The following is an 18,679-nucleotide window of genomic DNA, read 5'->3' on the forward strand; positions in this document are numbered from 1 at the left end:
TTCCATTATGAACATTCTTCATCGTAATTATAAATTATGTAAAACTGTCTCAAAAAAACCTATTGTGAGTGGTAATGAAAAGTTAAAGAAGCAGAAACTTGGCTCAAGTAACAATCGACTTGAGAATGGTTCAGGAGGGACCGAAACGCCGTCGTCCCTTCACTTTCTAGTGTGTGGTTTGTCAACATTCGTTATTATAGCCAGCTACAATAAGTATTTTTATCATCGCAATATAACTGATTATACTCATAACTGGAGATATGAGCAGCTGTTCATAACTGGAAATATGAGCAACGTCCTACAGCGACCCGGGTCATAATGCTAAGCTTATTTAAGCTTATTGTCCCCGGCAATAACCTAACTAATATTAATTCAAAACAGTAACTAAAACATCAATAATGCAAATCGAACTGGAAAGTTTAATAGAACAAGTGTATAGAAGAGTAGAGTAAATTGTTTAATGAGGTTGATTACAATAACCACTACAGTCAGGAACTCAACGCGGAAGTTAACAAAGATTTAAATTAAACGTTTGTTTAATATGATTATTTAATTATTTCTATACCCATTGAATGTTCATTGTTCAGATTGAAAGTGTTCATCATTCTTTATATCTGTTGAGAAATTATTGGGTTTTGATCTTATATACATAACACATCACTATACAAACATGCATGTAATTTTACAAGATGCAACGATTAAGATACAGACTAATTATATTAGCAAACCAGTAGTTTGTTAATGTAAATACATCTGTTTAACAATTAAAACAAAGCAGATGGAAGACAAACAGGTTATCAGTTAAGGTGTAGTGAGCAGCAGTTAGTAGCCATAAGAGGGAGCATAGCTGGGATGTTTGGCGGTGCCCTGGAAGCTCACGGTAGCATGATATCCGCTACCGTCGGCCCAGTAATCAACCCTTTGGACGCGACCGTCAGGTAAGTTGACCCAGTAGGAGCCCTTGGCGTTGCCATTGTTGCCGCTCTCTTGCTGGCCGAAGTTGGTGGCTCCAGAGTTGATCCCGTAGTTGAAATCGTAGGGCAGAGACGCCTGTGGACACATCATCAAAGTAACAGCATTGTTATCATCACATAGTATTTTATTATACATAATCAACAGTCTTGTATATAGCAATTCTAAATTAAAGTTACACAATCGTGAAACACGTGATGACGTACATAGGATGCTTGCTGGTATCCACCTGGGAGAGCCACACCAGCGGCCACCAGCATACACATCAACACCACCTGTGGGAACATAAGATATTAGCTGCACTAGGTTAGTTGACTGTTACTGTGAATAAGGCCCCTAAACTTATTATTTTTAAGGAACAGTCTGTGATATTTGGACGCTTTGCTAATGTTATGACTTTCTCGATTGCTGATTTTCAGTTTCTTTTTCTTTTGAACTACAGAAGCAATACAAAATACACACAGGACTCAACATTCAACTAATCAATACGATCCAAAGAGTTGAGAGTATCATTTGAAAGGTCAGTTAAGAGTTCCCTGTGTTTATACCTAAAAAATTACATAACAATTCATTAAGAACGAACTGGTTTTCCTTAATGGTTGCTATAGCTACACTTGTACTGTAACGGCCTCACTAAACATTATCCCGCTATATACTACACGGCCTCAGACTTCATCACATTTCAGGTGTCGTCTTGAAGTTTAATGATATTTTACTGAACGAGAATGAGAAAAATATAATTATGACAACGTTTGAGGCAGCTGGTTAAAAAATATATATATATATAAATGTGAGAAATCAAATATAAATTAAAAGATTTTTGTGATGAAAATTTGTTTGATTTCAATACCTTTGATTTTATTGCACTAGTAATAATGTTAAAAATATTTGTATTATTTCTTAATATAAGTTCATGTAATACTCTAAACTACAGAGTCAAGTCAAGAGGTTTATGAGAGAAAAGCACTTTTCTTATATTTGACAAAATTATTTTGATCAGAAGTAATTTTATCCTACGTTTATTGTAAGCAATACTTACAGAAGTGAACATGTTTGGTAGTGTGGTGATGGGGTGGTGAGCAGACACTGACTCCTCCCTGGTCTCAAGCCTGGCTTTATACCTCCAGCCGGACCCCGAGTCACCAGCCTCACCATCCCCCCGCCACACTCACCCAAGGTCGCCCATAATTGTTTACTGTTGTCGCCGGAAGCTGCTAGTTTATTGTGCACCCCATACTCATGTGATAATTTGGTGATTTTCCTCTTCCTCTGAGAAACTGGAGTTGCAAATCAAATTATTATCTGTTAAATATCTTAACGTCGCACAATATAAGGTTAATTATTGATATACTTTATCAAGTACTGAATTTTATTAACAATTTATCTCGTCTTTAATATTCTTAAGTATAACAAGTTAATCAATAAACCATATTAGTCAGTGAGAGACGTCGTCTTTTCATAGTCGTGTGCTACGTGACAAAGTAGTACGCAGATATCGACAGAGACTAAGAGAGATATATAGTGTGCCTACAAGTTATTCATCTCATTATGAACTTTAATAAACTAATTTTTATATGAGCTATCTTAAAACAGTTCGCGGTAATTAATAACACAACATAAATCATGATATACGTTATTTTGGCAACCATTCTCAACAGGTACAATGACAACAGTGAAGGAGAGAGCAATGTGTGTGGTGTGGCAGTGGGAAGCTATCATCATTACTATATAGAGGTATACAAAAAAGAGACGTGTTCTGGGATAATATAAGACAACTCCCCCTAACAAAACAATCACTCTGGCGATGTCTGAAACAATTTCAAGAAAATGGCAATGTTCTATATCAGAAAGGAACTGGTAGGTTTAGTGTGTCTCACGACAGACCAGAAGAACTTCAGGATTCACTTAATGGAAGTTCTAAATAATCCCTCCACCGAGGATGCTGAGAACTGCAAATACCGCGTTCAGCAGCACATAAAGTGCTCACATGAGGCTGAAACGTCACGCAAGACAGTTCTTAATGTCTGGAACGAAATCATCTAACTATTGCCTTCGTGTTCTGGTTTATTGATGAAATAATTGGACTGTGGAAGATTACATAATAAAATAAAATGTCTCGTCTCGTGATATTAATTACCACAAACCATTTTTAATATAGCTCCTACAGTAGTGAATTTATTAAGGCTTATAATGGGGAATAATTTGTAAACACTCTGTACAGTATCTATCAGAGGAATATAGTGCAGGCAATAAGTCACAATAACGTGGCTGAAGAATGGCTTGAGAATGGTCCAAGACGGACCGAAACGTCGTCGGCCCTTCACCCTCTAAAGTGTGGTCTGGTCAACAGAGGAATATAGAGATACCTGCAGCAAGGGGGGTTTATGTCAGGAGGCAGATGCCCGCTGACTTAACCCACGACAAACATCTTTAGCGGCCCCCTTCCACGTCGTTCTCAAGCGACCGTTGCCTAAGATGCCCCCCTCCCTCAGCGAGGTCTTGACCATGAGGGAGGGAGGGAGGTGTTTCCTAGATGTGTTTTTTGTTTATTTGTAAGAACTTTTGGTAAGCTAACTAGCATAAATATATTATTTGTGGTAATATAAATATTTTAAGTTTTTTACCAATTTATATTATGATACAGATCTACTTCTGTAAAGTAAAATATTTATCTGTCTGTTTGTCCAAGATTACCGACTACCCGGGACACCTCTCACATTGCATTAGGAACTCGAGGGGAAATTGGTTCACTGAGGCTGGTAAGGATTACTCGGGACACACGGTGAATTTCTAGTATTTTGACGGTCTATTTATTACTTAACAAGCGCCCAAAACCCCAGAAAAACTAAAAAGTGGTTTTAAAAAGTAGTATTTAACGGTGGTTAAAACCCCATTATTAACTCTTTTGAACATTTTCGCAAAGAAACTATGAACAGTTTTACAGCGTGGAAGTCAGATGGTGCTGAACGTGCAATAACAGAGGATTAACAGTTCTTACAAATGAAGCAATAATGAAGATATTTTAATGGAACGTTACGCTTAGTCGGGCTTCATGGCAAGCGTCAGAGGCTGTATAAAAGACAGGTGACTTCAACCTAAACCGTTACGGGCTATTCATGCCCGTGCCACCTTTTGGGTGGTTTAATCTTTTTCAATCAATCAACCTTAACCGGTTGCAGGTTAACAAGCAAAGAATACAAAACCTTACCAACATAAGAACACAGCAAACGGCAGAAGTCCTATTGATTGACCAATACGAATCAACTCCTAGTTATATCCACCCAAACTCAATCATTCATATGTATGTCTAACCTTCGTTTGAAACAATCCAGCGATCTTACGTGTATTATATTACCCGGTAATTTGTTCCATAAATCAACAACCTTTTTACAACCAGTATTTATCCATTTTTCCGTAATATAAATTTATCTAAGATAGATAGATTGCATATATGTATGTATATATATATATATATATATATATATATATATATATATATATATATATATATATATATATATATATATATATATATATATATATATATATATATATATATATATATATATACACACACAGGACAGGTTGCTTCATGAGGAAGGTTCCTAAATCCTGGGATTAACTTCATTGTCCTTCTCTGTAAGCGTGAACTTATGTAAGTGAACTTATGTCCATTCTATAGTACAGAGACCAACATTGTTTAATGCGTTATGAATCATGACGAGGACACACAGGTGGAAGATGAAGACCAGAACGAATCCAAGGAACATGATGAAGGATTTCTTCAGCGTGAGGACTTGTGTCGGAGTTGAAGGCACCAGGTAAGGAAATGTTTGGGGCAAGCTCTTAAAAAGAGACCCATAAGGTCGAGTAGGTGCTGCGTTACACCAGTGGAGGGAACCCAGGAGTCGGATCTCATTCCCAAAATGTACAGTTAGCAGAGTACAGTTAGACGAGTACACGTGGCGAGACCAAGACCGGCAAACAGAGGAGAAAAGTGACGGCCACACAATGACAGTGAATCGCTCTCCTCTGGTGGAGACAATGCTGATAACCGGGAAGAAGGTGACCACAGTGAGTGATGCAACGAGACCTCTCGCTAAACACCTCAGCGTTATGATTACTGGTGCACCGTAACAATGGCCCAGGAGCAAGACACCGTGGAGCCGGAGGACGCCGCCGCTCACAACACCATCCGTCTCAGTTTTTCCAAAGATTTAGTCACGCTCTGAAAACTGATGCTCCCCAAAAAAATGAAAACAAAAAGCGCGCTAAGAAATTATATCTTCATTAGATGTGTGAGTGTGTGTGTGTGTTGCCTGTCCTCTCGTGCCTCCAGGTGAGGCAGGAGACATGGAGCTGTGCCAGTGGGAGCACGCGGGAGGCGCCCACCCCGGTCAGTTCTGGCGCCTTCCCAGCCAACCCGCACCCAACGTCACTCTGTCCACCACTCCGCTTGCCTGGTGGTGGCGGACACTCATGACCGTGATGATACCTTAATGGTGGCCCGGGGTGGGCACTGGTGGTGGCCCGGGGTGGGCACTGGTGGTGGCCCGGGGTGGGCACTGGTGGTCGCCCGGGGTGGACACTGGTGGTGGCCCGGGGTGGGCACTGGTGGTGGTCCGGGGTGGACACTGGTGGTGGCCCGGGGTGGGCACTGGTGGTGGCCTGGGGTGGGCACTGGTAGTGGCCAGGGGTGGACACTGATGGTGGCCCGGGGTGGACACTGATGGTGGGTAGGATTAGGCAATGTTATTGTTCAGATGATATTCGTGCAGGGGTCCTGATTCTCTAGCTGGGAACTATTTGTTTCTCATTTCAGCCAAACTTGGGCGGTGAATGAGTGTTCACGACTCGTGAACTGTCGGGCAGTTCCTTTCTTCTTGATCCTGTAAACCAACTTGGTATTCACATTGGTACCCAACTTTCATACGGTACATTTGTACCTATGTTCTTCTTGTGTTAACTTTCAGCAAATTGGTTCATAGTTGGTGGAATTATTGTACCTTTCGGTAGGACCTGACGTGTATCTGCGGCTTCTGCATTACTCTGGCTATGATTATTTTTCTTAATTTGTGCTAAATTCTGAGGCATCTAAATGTCTACATTCCTCCTCTTAGATGCAAGTTTTGCAGCTTCATCTGCAATGTCATTCTCTGATATTCCTACATGACTAGGCGCCCAGTTGATAAGTATTCGACGACAATGATATATGAGTATATTAATGTTATAACTTATGTGATCAAATAGATGTTGTCACGTAAGTGCTCTTGTTGCAATGTTTTCAGTTTTCAATCAAATCTATATATATGAAAATATGTCAGCAAGAGCGTGGTCCTAACGCTTTGATTAGTTAGCATCTCTGTTTTAAAAACAGAGCAGCCGTGAGAGTCACCAACTAACTACAGAATTTCATGTCTTAACTACAGCTTGATGTGTTTGACTCTTCTGGTCTATTGATCTGTCTGTGAAGTATTTTAAGCTGTCAGAAATTGAGTGTTTCTCTTTATTCATCTGTTCAGTGAAAACAGATGTGGGTTAGTCTGATTCTTTTTATTGAAGAGCCATTGTCTTAAATTCTGCTGACACTGGTTCACATGGAGCTTATATAACGAAATCTCAATGCATTTCTTCGCCATTTTTTCAGTGACTGTATTTGTGATTTCAAACGTAATGGTGTTTATTGCAAAGTGAGTCCACCTGTTGCTATTGGAAGCTCTTCTCTCCCGAGTTAGTGCTCCATTGATTATATATTTAAGTTTCTTGACCTAGTCAATATTCTTGGACTTGCACGCAGCAAGTCCGCATATAATTATTACAAACTATATAACTTTGACTTCCAGTTTTAAGATTAGTATTTTAGTTCATCTCGGAGACGCCTTTATGACTCTTATTGCAACGCTTTGAATACCCTCAACCTTTGCCCACTGGCCAGGAGAAAGAGATTCGAACCACCTTCACTTGACAGCCCTAGAGTGGCCTCGTGATTGCTCTTAATATTAAATCAAAATTTTGCTTTTCCTTCAGATATTGAATTTGTTTGTTGAATGATATTTTATTTTTCTATCATACTCCATGACATTGATTTTTGCAACAATTGAAGTTACTATCTTGAATGGGTAGGTGCCTGTCCGGAGTGTTGCCTCCTGATCTCATTGTCTACCTGTCCATGATTCCAAGGACCAACGACCCCGCGGCCCGGTTTCTGACCAGGCTTCACGGTTGGTGGTCTGGTCAACCAGACTGTCCAACCCATCCTCCTGTTTAGATAGTACTTTTTTGTAACTATGTGCACCATAGTACAAATATTGACGTACTTAGCAATTAGTAAAATTTTGTACTATTCACTTTATAGAGTCCGAAGAAATGAAACTAAAAAACAAACTTAAATATTCTTAGGCCTAGTATAGCACACATATGTACTATATTAGGCCACAGCATGTATTAGGCCTAGGAACGTTAGGTTAGGTTAGTTTAGTTTGTCTTTGCAACATAAATAGAAAATCTTTTCCGGTTTATCCCAATTCAATAGTACCGATTTCTACTTTCCAATTGCGTTGTACGTCGGTATACATCCTATAGTCCTCCTCGTTACTATAAGTACTACCAGACCAGAGGGATGGGCTGGGCTGTCCGACGCGGCTGCTCGCAGCCTGGCGTATGACTCACAGCCTGGTGGATCAGGTATGCAGATATTTTGAGCCCTAAACCGCTCCACTCAAATGTTACTTGATCTAGCGGAATTTGTGCTTTATTCATATGTAATGGACTAGCGACTATTAATACTTTATCATGAACACAGCTTAGTAAATGCTTGTTCTAGATTTAGAACAAAATGCTTGTTCGAACCTGAGTTAATGGTTGTCGCGCAGTGATCAGTACCAACTCTGGTGAAGCCACTGTCCCTCATCTTATGCTATCCCTCAGTCTTCCACAGTAACCTATTTACGACCATCCTTTCACAAGTCAAACTTGTGCATAACGTTAGATAAATAAGTTTGAATTTCCAAGTTTGTCTCTGCTGTAAATTATGGTGGCCTGAGGTAGGTATGGTTGGTGGCCTGAGGTAGGTATGGTTGGTTGTCTGAGGTAGGTATGGTTGGTTGTCTGAGGTAGGTATGGTTGGTTGTCTGAGGTAGGTATGGTTGGTTGTCTGAGGTAGGTATGGTTGGTTGTCTGAGGTAGGTATGGTTGGTTGTCTGAGGTAGGTATGGTTGGTGGCCTGAGGTAGGTATGGTTGGTTGTCTGAGGTAGGTATGGTTGGTGGCCTGAGGTAGGTATGGTTGGTTGTCTGAGGTAGGTATGGTTGGTTGTCTGAGGTAGGTATGGTTGGTGGCCTGAGGTAGGTATGGTTGGTGGCCTGAGGTAGGTATGGTTGGTTGTCTGAGGTAGGTATGGTTGGTTGTCTGAGGTAGGTATGGTTGGTTGTCTGAGGTAGGTATGGTTGGTGGCCGTAACACCTAGAGGAAAGTAAGAGTGTTGACTGTGAAGTGTCTTATAAGAAACATTTGACTCTGAACAGCATGGCTGGTCAGGCATCAACCTTGACAGGAAGATGAGGCTGGTGACTCGGGGTCCAGCTGGAGGTATAAAGCCAGGCTGGAGACCAGGGAGGAGTCAGTGTCTGCTCATCACCCCATCGCCACACTACCAAACATGTTCACTTCTGTATGTATTATTATTTTTTCGAGTTCCATCAAAACTCGGTGTATTATTCATTTCAGAATCGTTACAAATACAAAGCTATAATGTATTACGGAATGTTCAAGGCCAGTCGACTGCAGACAAATTTAATACTCCAGTGTACCTCCATTTCAATCCTGCAATTTTCCTTTAATCCCGTACAGAGTGCAAAAATAAACTTTATGTGAATATGAAATTTTGACAACTTTTCATTTACGGAAAAGTTCTTGCTGTGGTTCAGCGACATTTTCTAAACTGATACTGAGGTGATACAACATATAGTCTTACTTCCCTAATGACACGCACACCTGGGAACACCTGTGGGAAATGGAGCGTTGATGAGGAAGCGTGGGAAGCTGCACCAGTTAACGAGTATACACTAGGTTTCATCCGTTACTGAATCCATAAAGGTGTTACTTAATGCATAGGGGAAGGTTGTATCCGTTACTGAGTTAGTAAGGGTGGGTGAAGACGTTTCTTATAGTATATTAAAGCATTTAATTTTTAGCACCATCGTATCACAACATTTTGTTAATCATGATATATTAAATGAGTAGCCTTAAGGGTGTCAGGTAATAATAAGCTCACCCACAACAATTAATGTCTTGTGTTCCCACAGGTGGTGTTGATGTGCATGCTGGTGGCCGCTGGTGTGGCTCTCCCAGGTGGATACCAGCAACCATCTTATGTACGTAATCACGTGTTTCACGATTGTGTAACGTTAACATAATACCATAATTATATATAATAAAATACTGTGTAAAGATGACATTAAAAATGTCTCTTTGATGTGTTCACAGGCGCCTCTGCCCTACGATTTCAACTACGGGATCAACTCTGGAGCCACCAACTTCGGTCAGCAAGAGAGCGGCAACAATGGCAACGCCAAGGGTTCCTACTGGGTCAACTTACCTGACGGTCGCGTCCAGAGGGTTGATTACTGGGCCGACGGTAGCGGATATCATGCTACCGTGAGCTTCCAGGGCACAGCCACCCATCCCAGTTATGCTCCCTCTTATGGCTACTAACGACTGCCCACTACAGTCTAACTAAATCTACATGTTCTGAACAGCCATAAATAGGAAATAAATACTTACTGCTTCCAATTAATTTTTACTTCCCTACTGGGTCCTTATTGCACAATAAGAGAAGTCTAAGATAGTCAGTCCCAGCCTCATTGAGCCAATTTCCCGACTGAGTTCCTAATGCAACATTAGAGTTGATAAAATACGATTGACACTCTTGCAAAGTTCTGTTGTTACACTAAAATATGCAGACCAGAACACATTTTTTTAATTTAGACAAGAAACAGATTACAGAGTGGGTTTAGCCTGTACTGTAAATACACTAATCTGTTTACAGCTGCTTCTCATTAAAAAAAAAATTATTTTGAAAGCGCTGATAATAAAAATAAACATCCAAAATTAAATTAATGTCCATGTATATAAATTTCCGGATGCAAGTATTCAGCAACATTTAGACCGATTGATGAAAATCGATACGCCTTCCATATCTTGCAAACCCATATTACTACATCATCTTGCTTGGTGACTTCAATTTATAGCCTCCTAAAATTATGATAAATGATGTTATACCAAAGAAATTTTTTAAATAGGCACAAATGACCAGTTAAGGCTCCCTGGTAAACTTGTCTTAAACAGGCAAATAGCAGAACCAACTAAGAAACGCCTTAGACTTTCGCTTCACGAACATTGATGAACTGATAAGAAATATGATTATTACAAATTCAATTCACTCAGATTACAACCTATTTGAAGTTCAGAGAAGCACAGACCTACGCTTCTCTGAACATCTGAACTGAAGCATGAACATGCACCTACATGATCTATGTAGCCCGCCTCAAATAGATTTATTTACTTGAAAGTAAATAAATAAAACATCGCACAAATAGTTTGCGAAGAACACTTGAATGACGTAAACGTAAGTCAGTGTCTTTATAAAATAAGCACCGTAGCACATGACATATGATCAATTCACATATCACTAAGAAAAAGAGAGAAATACAAATGGAGATAGAGCAGAACTCTCTTTATAGGCGAAAAACACAAACCACAAATCATTCTTGAGAACGACAAGAAAAGTTATGAAGGGAAATATAAGTTACAGAGGAATAGCATAAGTCCAGCAAAGAGAATTAAAGAGAGGAGAAAACCGTCAACGAAATCTAAAGATCAAAAAATTTATTATATGCAAACTCCTGATAAAAACACATCTAGTATTGGCCTTTTTCCCAATTCCTCCAGAGCGTGACCCTGACCTCGACTCCCATCTCATATCACCCTCAACCAACTGGACTTCTGAATCATCCATAAATAGCATGCCCATGCACTCCGTTCCAGGCCCAGACTCCTAGAGTTCCATTTTCATCAAGAATTTAGTAACAATAAAGAACGACCACAAGTCATATACGTATAGGAAAATGAAGCCAAGATTCATTTTCTTCTTTTTCTCAAGTCTCTTTTCTTCAGTCTCCTCCCGGACACAAAACAATTTCCCCCATTGATACATCACGTTAATATGATTTCATTTGCATTTGAAGAGAAACGATGGAGGTAGAATTCCTAGACTACAAAGCCAGATTGTATGAGGGAATTGTGTAAAACCCTGATTAGGCTTCAGTGGACGATTCAGAAACCGTAGAAAATTCAGCTGAATCCCAGATTGGAAATCTTTTGACCGTGTCGTGGTGTATTGGTCAAAGGCGTTTGCTTGGGAGTACTCAGAGCATAGGTTCGAGACGTTCTCGTGGCTCCTACTGATATTCTCCATATTATCATTATTGTTAATATTATTATAAAAATTTATTATATTACAATTATTATTATAATTATTATTATTATTATTTTTTACTACTATTATTATTATTAATATTATTATTATTATTGAGAAAATCAATTAGAGCCACGAGGGGATTGCTATACAACTTGGGATTCCACTCAATACACAGGACGTTTAAAATAGTGTGATTTCCTTAATTGAGTATTTGAAGCTCGAGCGTATGGTGTAAAAATAGCATTACCTATACCAGAGTACATGGGGGTTATATAGACAACCTGAACTTGCTTCCTCCAGACGTCCTGTAAATTCAGCGGAATCCCAGGTTGTATAACATATACCATGTCGTGGTACTGGGGTAAAGTGTGCTGTTTTGGAGTACTCAGACCGAGGGCTCGAATCCCCTCATTGTTCTAATTGATTTTCTTATTGATATATCACGTACGTTAGTGTGATTTCCTTGTGATAATAATAATAATATTAATTATTATTATTATTATTATTATTATTATTATTATTATTATTATTATTATTATTACTGATATTATAATATTGCTGAGGAGCTGGACTGGATATTCGTTTTGATAACCAGCTACAATAAGTATTTTATCACTGGAATATTAAAGACTCCGTAATTGAATAATGACAACGTCCCACAACGACCCAGGACTCGACGATCACTAAGCTTTAACAAACACACAACTGTCCTGTCAGTAACAAAATTAATACACATTGGTTCCAGTTATTCAGTTGTAAGTTACGGCAATGTAACAGTAAAATTAATTAGAGAAGTGTTTAGAAGATGGACGTCAATTTTGAGTGAATAATTCGTTAAAGTATTATTTACCGGAATGATGTCACCAGAAACGTTACTCTATTTTGCGTGGTGTCCCAATATTTCACAGATAACTGCATGACTGGTGGCTCCGGCTTCTCTCAGGGAGAGGAAAGTTACCAAGTCATCATTGACCTTTGGTGAAGTCGCCGATGAAGGAATGGTGAGGCTGGTGACTCGGGGTCCGGTTGGAGGTATAAAGCCAGGCTGGAGACCAGGGAGGAGTCAGTGTCTGCTCATCACCCCATCATCACACTACCAAACATGTTCACTTCTGTACGTATTATTCATTTTCAAATCTCTAAAAAGCGAAGTTTTATATTCACTACTAAGTGATTACATCTACAAACTTGAAAAGCAATATTTAATTGAAAACGTTAAATTAGGATAGATTATGTGTAAGACTAAGGCCCATCGACTGCTTAGACAATTATTACTCCATAGTAGTTCAATTTCCATCCTGTAGTTATCTTTTAGTTCCAAACAGTATAGAATTCAAATACAATTTATGTGTATAAAAAAATCGTGACATTACATTCCATTTTTGGAAACTTATTTTCAATTGTGTAAAAGTTATTGCAGTGGTTCAGTCACATTTTCTCAAAACATATTGAGGTGGTACAACATATAATCATACTTCCCTAATGACACGCACACCTGTAAGAAATGGAGCATTGATGAGGAAGTATTTAAAGTAACTAAGTCCCTCTGGTTGCACTTGTTATTGAGTGTGAACATCGGGTTATAACCGTTATTCACTTCATAAGAGAGGCTACAACAATTATTTAGTGTGTATAGGGTTTTACGCCAATAATTGAGTGAATACGGAGATTATAACTGTTACCGAGTTCGTACATCTGAATGTTCGTGATAACATCTGTTACTGTGTACGGATAGATACACCTGTTACAAAGTGTGTACAACAGGGAGGGTTATATCTGATATTGGGTTAATACAAGAAGTTACACTTATTACTGATAATACATTAGAGTAATTTACAGTAATACAAACGTAAAATGATTGGCCAAAATAGTGTATAGAACCATTCATCTAACCCACAACAGTTAATGTCTTGTGTTCCCACAGGTGGTGTTGATGTGCATGCTGGTGGCCGCTGGTGTGGCTCTCCCAGGTGGATACCAGCAAGCATCTTATGTACGTCATCACATGTTTCAAGATTTTCTAACTTTAACATAATACCATAATTATATATAATAGAATACTGTGTGAAGATGGCAATAAAAATGTCACTTTGATGTGTCCACAGGCGCCTCTGCCCTACGATTTCAACTACGGGATCAACTCTGGAGCCACCAACTTCGGCCAGCAAGAGAGCGGCAACAATGGCAACGCCAAGGGCTCCTACTGGGTCAACTTACCTGACGGTCGCGTCCAGAGGGTTGATTACTGGGCCGACGGTAGCGGATATCATGCTACCGTGAGCTTCCAGGGCACAGCCACCCATCCCAGTTATGCTCCCTCTTATGGCTACTAACGACTGCCCACTCAGTCTAACTGTAAATCTACATGTTCTGAACAGCAATAAATAGGAAATAAATACTGAATGCTACCAATTAATTTTACTACCCTACTGGGTTCTTATTGCACAATAAGAGGTGTCTAAAATAGTCCGCCCCAGCTTCATTGAGCCAGTTTCCCCACTGAGTTCCAAATGCATCATTAGAGTTCATTAAATACGATTGAAACTCTCACAAATTTCTGTTGTTACAGTAAAATATGCATACCAGAACACAACATTTTTAAATGAGGCACAAAAGAGATTACAGAGTGGGATTGGCCTGTACTGTAAAGACATTAATCTGTATGCAGATGATTCTCATTAAAAATGTTAAAGTGAAAGAGCTGACAAGAAAAATCGACATCCGAAATTAAATTGTTGTCCATGTATATAAATTTCTGGATGCAAGTCCTCAGCAGCATTTAGACCGATTGAGGAAAATCGATACTGCCTTCAATATCTTACAAACCCATATTCCAACCATCATCTTGCTTGGTGACTCAATTTACATCCTCCTAAAAATATGATTAATTATGTTATACCAAATATTTTTCATTTAAATGGGCACAAATGACCTCTTAAGGCTCCCTGGAAAACTTGTCTAAAACAGGCAAATAGCAGAACTAACTAAGAAACCCCTTAGACCTTCGGTTCACGAATATTGATGAACTGATAAGAAATACAACAAGTCATAAGCTTATAGGAAAGTGAAGCCCAGATGCCAGTTTCCTCCCGGACACAAAACAATTTTCTCACTGACACATCACGTTAATAGGATATATTTTGCAAATAAGGAGAATCGTTGGGGGTAGAATGCCTAGACTACGAAGCCAGATTGTATGGGTGAATTGTGTACAACCCTGAATAGGCTTCAGTGGAAGTTTCACAAACCCTGGAGGATTCAGTTGAATCCCAGATTCCAAATCATTTCAACATGTCGTGGTGTAATGCTGTAAGGTGTTTGCTTGGGAGTACTCAGAACATAGGTTCCAGTCTTCCTCGTAGCCCCTACTGACTTTATCAATATTATTATTATTATTATTATTATTATTATTATTATTATTATTATTATTATTATTATTATTATTATTATGAATATTTTTTCATTATTATTATTATTGTTGAGAAAATCAATTGGAGCAATGAAGGGATTGCTATACAACCTAAGATTCCATTGAATACACAGGACGTTTAAAATAGTGTGATTTCCTTAATTGAGTATTTGAAGCTCGAGCGTATGGTGTAAAAATAGCATTACCTATACCAGAGTACATGGGGGTTATATAGACAACCTGAACTTGCTTCCTCCAGACGTCCTGTAAATTCAGCGGAATCCCAGGTTGTATAACATATACCATGTCGTGGTACTGGGGTAAAGTGTGCTGTTTTGGAGTACTCAGACCGAGGGCTCGAATCCCCTCATTGTTCTAATTGATTTTCATATTGGTATATCACGTACGTTAGTGTGATTTCCTTGTGATAATAATAATAATAATAATAATAATAATAATAATAATAATAATAATAATAATTGTTATTATTATTATTATTATTATTATTATTATTATTATTATTATTATTATTATTATTATTATTATTATCATTAATACTGGTATAATAATATTGCTGAGGAGCTGGACTGGATATTCGTTTTGATAACCAGCTACAATAAGTATTTTATCACTGGAATATTACAGACACCATAACTGAATAATGACAACGTCCCACAGCGACCTGGGTCTTGACTCTCACTAAGCTTTAACAAACACCTAACTGTCCTGTCAGTAAGAAAATTAATACTCATTGGTTCCAGTTGTTCAGTTGTAAGTTACGGCAATGTAACAGTAAAATTAATTAGAGAAGTGTTTAGAAGATGGACGTCAATTTTGAGTGAATAATTCGTTAAAGTATTATTTACCGGAATGATGTCACCAGAAACGTTACTCTATTTTGCATGGTGTCCCAATATTTCACAGATAACTGCATGACTGGTGGCTCCGGCTTCTCTCAGGGAGAGGAAAGTTACCAAGTCATCATTGACCTTTGGTGAAGTCGCCGATGAAGGAATGGTGAGGCTGGTGACTCGGGGTCTTTGCTGGAACTATAAAGCCAGGCTGGAGACCAGGGAGGAGTCAGTGTCTGCTCATCACCCCATCATCACACTACCAAACATGTTCACTTCTGTACGTATTATTCATTTTCAAATCTCTAAAAAGCGAAGTTTTATATTCACTACTAAGTGATTACATCTACAAACTTGAAAATCAATATTTAATTGAATACATTAAGTTAGGATAGATTATGTGTAAGACTAAGGCCCATCGACTGCTTAGACAATTATTACTCCATTGAAGCTCAATTTCCATCCTGTAGTTATCTTTTAGTTCCAAACAGTATAGAATTCAAATACAATTTATGTGTATAAAAAATCGTGACATTACATTCCATTTTTGGAAACTTATTTTTAATTGTGTAAAAGTTATAACAGTGGTTCAGTCACATTTTCTCAATACATATTGAGGTGGTACAACATATAGTCTTACTTCCCTAATGACACGCACACCTGGGAACACCTGTGGGTAATGAAGCGTTGATGAGGAAGTAGGAAAGTAACTAAGTCCCTCTGGTTGCACTTGTTATTGAGTGTGAACATCGGGTTATAACCGTTATTTACTTCATAAGAGAGGCTACAACAATTATTTAGTGTGTATAGGGTTTTACGCCAATAATTGAGTGAATACGGAGATTATAACTGTTACCGAGTTCGTACATCTGAATGTTCGTGATAACATCTGTTACTGTGTACGGATAGATACACCTGTTACAAAGTGTGTACAACAGGGAGGGTTATATCTGATATTGGGTTAATACAAGAAGTTACACTTATTACTGATAATACATTAGAGTAATTTACAGTAATACAAACGTAAAATGATTGGCCAAAATAGTGTATAGAACCATTCATCTAACCCACAACAGTTAATGTCTTGTGTTCCCACAGGTGGTGTTGATGTGCATGCTGGTGGCCGCTGGTGTGGCTCTCCCAGGTGGATACCAGCAAGCATCTTATGTACGTCATCACATGTTTCAAGATTTTCTAACTTTAACATAATACCATAATTATATATAATAGAATACTGTGTGAAGATGGCAATAAAAATGTCACTTTGATGTGTCCACAGGCGCCTCTGCCCTACGATTTCAACTACGGGATCAACTCTGGAGCCACCAACTTCGGCCAGCAAGAGAGCGGCAACAATGGCAACGCCAAGGGCTCCTACTGGGTCAACTTACCTGACGGTCGCGTCCAGAGGGTTGATTACTGGGCCGACGGTAGCGGATATCATGCTACCGTGAGCTTCCAGGGCACAGCCACCCATCCCAGTTATGCTCCCTCTTATGGCTACTAACGACTGCCCACTACAGTCTAACTAAATCTACATGTTCTGAACAGCCATAAATAGGAAATAAATACTTACTGCTTCCAATTAATTTTTACTTCCCTACTGGGTCCTTATTGCACAATAAGAGAAGTCTAAGATAGTCAGTCCCAGCCTCATTGAGCCAATTTCCCGACTGAGTTCCTAATGCAACATTAGAGTTGATAAAATACGATTGACACTCTTGCAAAGTTCTGTTGTTACACTAAAATATGCAGACCAGAACACATTTTTTTAATTTAGACAAGAAACAGATTACAGAGTGGGTTTAGCCTGTACTGTAAATACACTAATCTGTTTACAGCTGCTTCTCATTAAAAAAAAAATTATTTTGAAAGCGCTGATAATAAAAATAAACATCCAAAATTAAATTAATGTCCATGTATATAAATTTCCGGATGCAAGTATTCAGCAACATTTAGACCGATTGATGAAAATCGATACGCCTTCCATATCTTGCAAACCCATATTACTACATCATCTTGCTTGGTGACTTCAATTTATAGCCTCCTAAAATTATGATAAATGATGTTATACCAAAGAAATTTTTTAAATAGGCACAAATGACCAGTTAAGGCTCCCTGGTAAACTTGTCTTAAACAGGCAAATAGCAGAACCAACTAAGAAACGCCTTAGACTTTCGCTTCACGAACATTGATGAACTGATAAGAAATATGATTATTACAAATTCAATTCACTCAGATTACAACCTATTTGAAGTTCAGAGAAGCACAGACCTACGCTTCTCTGAACATCTGAACTGAAGCATGAACATGCACCTACATGATCTATGTAGCCCGCCTCAAATAGATTTATTTACTTGAAAGTAAATAAATAAAACATCGCACAAATAGTTTGCGAAGAACACTTGAATGACGTAAACGTAAGTCAGTGTCTTTATAAAATAAGCACCGTAGCACATGACATATGATCAATTCACATATCACTAAGAAAAAGAGAGAAATACAAATGGAGATAGAGCAGAACTCTCTTTATAGGCGAAAAACACAAACCACAAATCATTCTTGAGAACGACAAGAAAAGTTATGAAGGGAAATATAAGTTACAGAGGAATAGCATAAGTCCAGCAAAGAGAATTAAAGAGAGGAGAAAACCGTCAACGAAATCTAAAGATCAAAAAATTTATTATATGCAAACTCCTGATAAAAACACATCTAGTATTGGCCTTTTTCCCAATTCCTCCAGAGCGTGACCCTGACCTCGACTCCCATCTCATATCACCCTCAACCAACTGGACTTCTGAATCATCCATAAATAGCATGCCCATGCACTCCGTTCCAGGCCCAGACTCCTAGAGTTCCATTTTCATCAAGAATTTAGTAACAATAAAGAACGACCACAAGTCATATACGTATAGGAAAATGAAGCCAAGATTCATTTTCTTCTTTTTCTCAAGTCTCTTTTCTTCAGTCT

The 18,679-nt window shown here is 38.6% G+C and overlaps 4 protein-coding genes across 4 annotated transcripts; 3 read left to right on the forward strand and 1 right to left on the reverse strand.

The window, feature by feature from the left end:
- Positions 1 to 822: 822 nt before the first annotated feature.
- Positions 823 to 1,259, reverse strand: LOC123760508 (adult-specific rigid cuticular protein 15.7-like). Its single transcript, XM_045746197.2, has 2 exons — positions 1,179 to 1,259; positions 823 to 1,050 (listed from the first exon to the last, which is right to left on the reverse strand). The coding sequence occupies exons 1-2, from the start codon at positions 1,257 to 1,259 to the stop codon at positions 823 to 825; spliced, it is 309 nt and encodes a 102-aa protein (XP_045602153.2).
- Positions 1,260 to 9,268: 8,009 nt separating this feature from the next.
- On the forward strand, positions 9,269 to 9,683 carry LOC123760544 (adult-specific rigid cuticular protein 15.7-like). Its single transcript, XM_045746235.2, has 2 exons — positions 9,269 to 9,343; positions 9,456 to 9,683. The coding sequence occupies exons 1-2, from the start codon at positions 9,284 to 9,286 to the stop codon at positions 9,681 to 9,683; spliced, it is 288 nt and encodes a 95-aa protein (XP_045602191.1). The 5' UTR covers positions 9,269 to 9,283.
- A 3,683-nt stretch (positions 9,684 to 13,366) lies between these two features.
- Positions 13,367 to 13,781, forward strand: LOC138372503 (adult-specific rigid cuticular protein 15.7-like). The gene is made up of 2 exons (XM_069337979.1): positions 13,367 to 13,441; positions 13,554 to 13,781. The coding sequence occupies exons 1-2, from the start codon at positions 13,382 to 13,384 to the stop codon at positions 13,779 to 13,781; spliced, it is 288 nt and encodes a 95-aa protein (XP_069194080.1). The 5' UTR covers positions 13,367 to 13,381.
- A 3,019-nt stretch (positions 13,782 to 16,800) lies between these two features.
- Positions 16,801 to 17,215, forward strand: LOC123760504 (adult-specific rigid cuticular protein 15.7-like). Its single transcript, XM_045746194.2, has 2 exons — positions 16,801 to 16,875; positions 16,988 to 17,215. Exons 1-2 carry the CDS (start codon positions 16,816 to 16,818, stop codon positions 17,213 to 17,215), a joined length of 288 nt encoding a protein of 95 aa, XP_045602150.2. The 5' UTR covers positions 16,801 to 16,815.
- Positions 17,216 to 18,679: the final 1,464 nt, after the last annotated feature.

The sequence above is a fragment of the Procambarus clarkii genome, chromosome 39 (genome assembly GCF_040958095.1).
Source record: "Procambarus clarkii isolate CNS0578487 chromosome 39, FALCON_Pclarkii_2.0, whole genome shotgun sequence".
In the NCBI taxonomy this organism is placed as follows: domain Eukaryota; kingdom Metazoa; phylum Arthropoda; class Malacostraca; order Decapoda; family Cambaridae; genus Procambarus; species Procambarus clarkii.